Raw genomic sequence first — 6,658 nt, forward strand, 5'->3', positions numbered from 1 at the left:
TGTTTTTAACGAATAATAATAAAACCAATTTCAATATCAGTCTTTTAAGATAAATCGAACTTTCTGACGTTTTTTAAAATAGAACTCTTTATGTGTTTTAAATAACAAAGCGTTCAGATAAAGAAGTTTATATTCGTACATAAATTTTATATTCTCGTTTATTATATTCGTACATAAATTTGTTATTTAAAACTTGTTGTTAAAATAAATTTAACAGTTTTAATCAAATAACAATTCTACACAATCGTTTGAAGGGTTAATTACATAGAGGTATCTCGATTTTTTTTTTCTGGACTCATAGCTTTGTCTAAATATGTAAATTTGTCTTTGTCTAAATGTATAAAATTATTTTAAACTTAATTTATTTCAAATGACTGGTATAGAAGTTTGTTCTTTATTCGTTCCATTTGTTAAAAACAGAATAACAAACCTATTAATAAATTCATTCGTTTTTTTTAAGGATTGCAGAGTGAGCGTTTTAAGGTATATACGTAATGCATTAAAGTATAAATACTTAAACTCCTCCTTTGGGACTAATTTCAAGCTTAAAAACTTTAGTCCGTTAATCTTTGTCACTGTAGTATTTCTGTAAATTATAATAAAATAGGTTGTTGAGAATACTCTTTATTTATATTTTTTTAAATTATTAATAAGCATGTTCATAGTATAAGCCATCCAAATAAATATTTATTTAAAAAAGATTAGATTTTATAATGAAAAGTGTAGTAAAAGCTACTGACGAAATATATAAACATTGTGTTATTAGTGACATCATGTTAACACATTTCTTAGGTAGATTAGTAGTTAAAATAATTCTTCTTAAAAGATCGTGTAATTTTTAGAAATATACAAGTTTTAGAAACTGTATTTTAAAGGTCTAGATAAGAAAAAACACAGCATCTGCAAAATAATAACTTTTCAAAATATGGCATAAAATTAGCAGGGAAGAAGTTATAGAAATGATATAAAAGTGTTCTCCTGGTATTTTACTTATTGTTAAACTTTTCAGTGTACATATTGTTTAAATTTCAACTGTTTACCTCAGCCTTAAGCATATCTGTACTACAAGCCAAGTGTAAAGTTCCAAGTTTGTACATTAGTATTGGTTGACAATTCAAGGTAATTTATTTCTTTATATGTGAGTAAAAAAAAATTATATAAATATGTGAATTAACATGATACAATATGCATTCTAACAAAAATACATACGCTCAATTATGTACATAATTGCTATTTTGCATCACAATTTGTTACACAAAATATAGATGTTTTTTCAGTTTACTGAATTTAATATAGTTGGCATCTCAACTATAAAAGATAATTTTATACATTGTTTTAGAATTTAGAATTCTCAGTTATTGGCAATAACTAATGTGATTAATATGCTGCACCTAATAATTTATAGATAATTCATATTTATTTAAACTGTATGTATGTATGCATGCATGTATGTTTGTGGATATAATCTTTTAGATAACTATAAAAGTTTATATTTCCAAAAGTAAAACCTGACGAATTTAGTTCTAAAGGATTTTCTAATTGCTTTATCATTATGGCTCAGGAATATTTTACATAATGTTAAAAGCATAGTAGGCAAATTTACATTCTTTTTAAAATGTCACTGGAACACACGTAGCAATGACAGCCATATGTATTGTATTAAAATAAAGACTGCCATAAGGTTTTAATCCAAAGATATGAAAGTAAGTGTGCAAAGATGCTTCAACATTTTATTTTCATGATAAAATTTATTTCAAATACAAAAATAGTATAAATAAAAGATTTTTTTGAATCAGAGGGCAGCCATTATAAATTTTTCATTTTATCAACATTCATCATATATGATGAATATATATTATGAATGTTGGCAGTTTTAAGATACTTAAAAGAATAAAAAAGATTTTCAATTGTTTTCTTTATAAAGTCAACAGCTGTTTTTAATCTTAAATTTAGTTTTTTAAAAACTAAATATAATCTGCAAACAATCTTCATTTAAATTTTGAAAAATTATCAGAATGATAGATCAGTTTTTTTAAAACTAAGAAAGGGGTCAACTACCACCCAAAACAACTATATTTAAATGCATTAAGTTAGATAAATGCTTTTAGTATATAACATGGCAGCCATTACATTTAGATTCTTGGTTGAAGATCCATAGAGAAGAAATAAAAAACTAACTTATTGACTGTTTCATAAGAAATAATAGAAGAAAAAAACTTTAGAAACTTTTTTCAAATGTTTATGATGATGAGGTTGAGAAAACTAAAAATCTCTCAAAAGGAGATCTTTCTGCAAAGTCCGTATAAACTGGAGTAAACTTGATCAAAATTATCGCCTATTATTTCTTCGCTTACTGTGTTAAAAGGTTGTTAATGGCAATGATTCTATTATCAAACCCCTTGTTTTTAATTTTTAATGCTTTTTGACAGCTATTTAGTTTGAATTGGAAAATTCAAAGTTTTGGCATCTTTCGAGTTAACTGTTTAGGATAGCTAGCACACCTTTACGTTAATATTTGCGGACGTTGCGGAGTGATTTCCTTTTTAAAATGCCGTTGTCTCCAATCTTCATGCAAAGTCTTTGGTGTTTTTTTGATATTGTCGTTCATTTATTGGAAAAATTTCATATTTTTTATGTCAAACATATACACGTTTACATCCGTCCTTTTATGTTCGTATTTTTATGATTTACTAACCTCCTAAATAAAACTCCTTATTTTATTTCCTGAATAATTCTCCTCATTTTATTTTGCTTAATCCAGTTAAGCATTGGGCATTGTTTTGAAGAATTATATGTATAAGTAATAGATGATGTAATTGGTATTGCCCATAAATTGTTTATTAATGAACCAACTAAAAATTTCCTTCAAAAACAGATATTATACTACGCGCTCAAATAATAAATCATAATTTGAAAAAAGTGGCATGTGATTTCTTTTCTCGTGTGATTCTTAAATTACGCATTCGATTTTTTTTCTTTTTTTTTGATTTTTAAAGTTTTTTTATTGATTTTATTTTTTAATTATTTATATTTTTAGTCTGCTATAGAAGTAGTGTTTTTATTTCTATGGAGAAGTGATCATTATTGTTTATAGGAAATCTTCGTTCACGATATGTTATATTTTATCTCCTTATAAAGATCAGTGACTTTGATGTTGAACGCATTTCAACGTGTTGTTATAAATTTTTTTTAGAACTTTTTTTTTGTGTTCCAATTGTTTTTCCAAAGAAGAAAGCATTTATATTGTTTTTACTAAAGTTCTGTGTTGAAAAGATGTCTCTTGGAGGTTAGATGTATTCTTTTTAGATAGCAATCAGTTCATGTTGATAGGCATTAATTTTACATATGCGTATTTGTTGAACGTATCTAAATCTTCTTCGTGCTATAAATTAAACTGCATTTATTTATTGTTGTTGTTGCTGTTGTTGTTGTTGTTGTTGTTGTTATTATTATTACTATTATTATTAATATTATTATTATTATTATTATTATTATTATTATTATTATTATCATTATTATTATTATTATTATTATTATTATTATTATTATTATTATTATTATTATTATTATTATTATTATTATTATTAGTATTATTATTATTATTATTATTGTTATTATTATTATTATTATTATTATTATTATTATTATTATTATTATTATTATTATTATTATTATTATTATTATTATTATTATTATTATTACTATTATTACTATTATTATTATTATTATTATTATTATTATTATTATTATTATTATTATTATTATTATTATTATTATTATTATTATTATTATTATTATTATTATTACTATTATTACTATTATTATTATTATTATTATTATTATTATTATTATTATTATTATTATTATTATTATTATTATTATTATTATTATTATTAATATTATTATTATTATTATTATTATTATTATTATTATTATTATTATTATTATTATCATTATTATCATCATTATTATTATTATTTATTATTGTTGTTGTTGTTGTTTTTTGTTTTTATTTTATCTTTTATTTTACTTTTTTGTTTTGTTTTTTTTTCTTTAGAGGGGGGGGGGGGGGGGGACGAAGGGTAATATATTTATTAAATTTTTCTAAATTTAATTTCGTGATAAAGCAATATATAATCAAAGTCCTCATTTTAGATGTGTGAAATGACATGTGCCGTAATGGGATGCCGTTCAACGAAGCCTAAAAATTCCGTTGCCGATGAAAGTGGTGACAATATTACCAATGGTACTTCACAATTTTTGATCAATTTCCTGATTTATCAATATTAGGTTAAAAAAGATTGTAATTTTCAATTTTATTGTAATACAAACAAAATGGTCACACACACTCACACAAAAGAAATAAAAAGTTTAGAATATATTCTGTTTTAATGTTGCAGGTTTTTGTATTTATATAAATGATTTATATAAAAAGTTTTTCAAACATTCGTTTGTTTAGGTAAGAATATAAATTACGCTAATGACAATAATCGCAACCACGAAAGTCAGGTTACAAACGGAGATAAACCTCAAGTGAATACAACGGTGCTTTTAAAAATATTGTTTTGCAAATGTGTACGAAGTATTTAATCCAGTGATATTAATATTTATACAACCAAAGTATTGATTTAGTTACTGTAATTCTTAAAAGTAATAACCCTTATCTATTGTTTATCAAATCTAACTATTTCATGATATTTTATATCTGATCCTCTTTTTTTTCAGGAATCAATTAAGATGAACAAGAGGTAATTACAAGAAAATTGCTGATTACTTTCTTCTCTAATGCTTCCGATTTTATATTGCTTACGAATGTAAATGAAACAATCGGACAATCGTCCTAAAGAGGTTTCGCTTTTAGAAACTCTGTACCAGTTCATTTAAATAAGATTTGTTAGTGAGTTTTAAAAGTAAATCGTAAAAAAAATCCGATATTTTAGCCTTGTAATGAGTTTAAGATGATAAGCCGATAGAGTGAAATTGCAATAATTTAAATAGAATCACTACAGTTTCAGTACCTGTTAGGCCCATTTATAGCTTCAGTACCTGTTAGGCCTATTTAAGGGTTTTATGACCTTAAACGTAGGCGTAAGTCTCTAACACACGTAATTTTCTGGTCGTCTTTATTAGGGTCATTTTTTTTTTTTTTTAGCTGTATTCGTTATTATTCCTATAATTTATTTGGCCACGTCTGTTTGTTCAGTGTATTTATTGAAATGTTAATCGCGCTTTCTGTCTTATGCGCGAATAGCACCAGCATTATCTCCATTTCATGACTTACAATTGAAGTTTAAAGAATAAAGCCTGCTTTGTTAAGCTTTTTTTTTTGCCAATTGTATAAAAATTGAATTGAAATGTTTTCTGCCTAATTATAGTAAAAGCACGAATTACTCGACAAAGCTGAGAATAAAAAAGAGCGCAAGTAATCAGTTTATAAATTGCATTTTTAACAATAAACTTATGATTTAAGCTAACATTCCACTCGCAAATTCGACATAACGGCTATTTTCTTAAATTCTAGTATTAACTTTTTTATGCGCTGGTATCAGAAGTTTCTTCTTTACGCAGGAATTATGTTAAACTGATTTACTACTGAAAAATTATTTTTTAATTGTTTAGTTACGATAATTGAAGTTTTCTGAAAATTTTTTGAAATAGAATTATTCTTTAATTTAACTCTGCGTTAATCACTAACAAGGTTTACAGCTGCGGGCATTTTTTCTTTCATTTTCAGACCTATTCTTACTGTTCCTACAAGCAAAGACCTCCCTTGCACTCAGTCTCAGCTCGACTTTTTCGAGATGCTCGACAAAAAAATTGATTCGGTATTTTTGAGTATACACTAATATTTAGTATACACTTTACAATTCTTTATTGTTACTTTCATAACACATACACTTTAGAATTCTTTATTGTTACTTTCATAACATGATTTTCTAAAGCTTTTTTCCTTATCAAAGATTGTTTTCTCGTTATTTCAAAATGATCGTTTTTTAGGGTCGCGATTATAACTCGAAAGAAGATATATCTAACTGGAGGAGGTGACGCAAAAACGTTCTTCAACTTTTTTTCAAAGTTTAATTTTTATTAATAGAAACTGTTCTATTTTATAAACCATAACTTTTTTTTTCAAAGAAAGCCAAACGAGTGCACATTTGACAATTGTTTCATTTTGTACCTCGAAAACTTGTTGAGTAAATAATCCTACTTTACTAACCTCTTTTTTTTTTTTGAGAGAGAACTTTATTTAATTACTGTTATAATTTATCATTTAATAGCTGGTACAGTTTTTATGAGGCTAAATATTGTAGAATCGTGCTCTCGATCAGTTATAAACCTTTCTGTCTGTAATTTTATTAATATATGCAATTGTATTTTATTAACTCAATTTCCTTTTTAACATTCCTTTTACCGCGAAAAAACAAAAATGTCTTTTTAAACTTGGTCTTGGTTGTCTAGCATTTGTTACAATATTAAGATTCATTTTACATTTGATTGATTGTCAATGAGTTATGCTAAGCAAGATCTTACTTCTGAACTTATAAACCTATTCCTATCAATCTAAACGTCATTGTAGGAGATAAAGAGAAATATTGTCTATCCAAAGTTCTCGGGCAAAATTTCTAATAACCTGTTAGACCTGTTAGAAGCTACACTC

At 25.1% G+C, this 6,658-nt stretch overlaps 1 protein-coding gene across 8 annotated transcripts; it reads left to right on the forward strand.

Moving 5' to 3' along the window:
* Positions 1 to 534: 534 nt before the first annotated feature.
* Positions 535 to 6,388, forward strand: LOC145181794 (uncharacterized). 8 transcript variants are annotated; one of them, XM_090071999.1, is made up of 8 exons: positions 535 to 607; positions 1,046 to 1,119; positions 3,194 to 3,286; positions 4,156 to 4,246; positions 4,460 to 4,545; positions 4,726 to 4,748; positions 5,735 to 5,825; positions 5,998 to 6,388. In XM_090071999.1, exons 4-8 carry the CDS (start codon positions 4,156 to 4,158, stop codon positions 6,043 to 6,045), a joined length of 339 nt encoding a protein of 112 aa, XP_089928125.1. In that variant the 5' UTR covers positions 535 to 607; positions 1,046 to 1,119; positions 3,194 to 3,286; the 3' UTR covers positions 6,046 to 6,388. The 8 variants fall into 8 exon arrangements, 5 of the variants coding, with proteins under 5 accessions (XP_089928125.1, XP_089928126.1, XP_089928127.1 ...); XM_090072000.1 differs by lacking the exon at positions 3,194 to 3,286 and having other exon boundaries at positions 592 to 607; XM_090072001.1 differs by lacking the exon at positions 535 to 607 and having other exon boundaries at positions 692 to 1,119; positions 4,460 to 4,533.
* The last annotated feature ends 270 nt before the right edge of the window (positions 6,389 to 6,658 follow it).

This window comes from Hydra viridissima, unplaced genomic scaffold (assembly GCF_058129835.1).
Source record: "Hydra viridissima isolate aposymbiotic clone 2 unplaced genomic scaffold, HvirCarnegie_v1 scaffold_14, whole genome shotgun sequence".
Classification (NCBI taxonomy): Eukaryota; Metazoa; Cnidaria; class Hydrozoa; order Anthoathecata; family Hydridae; genus Hydra; species Hydra viridissima.

What these genes read in the sequence shown, in the direction of transcription:
- LOC145181794 (XM_090071999.1), top strand. Translation starts at nt 4,156, where the DNA reads ATGTGTGAAATGACATGTGCCGTAATGGGATGCCGTTCAACGAAGCCT. An exon ending in TGGTGACAATATTACCAATG is followed by an intron (nt 4,247 to 4,459) that starts GTACTTCACAAT and finishes TCGTTTGTTTAG; the next exon opens with GTAAGAATATAAATTACGCT. An exon ending in TCAATTAAGATGAACAAGAG is followed by an intron (nt 4,749 to 5,734) that starts GTAATTACAAGA and finishes TTTCATTTTCAG; the next exon opens with ACCTATTCTTACTGTTCCTA.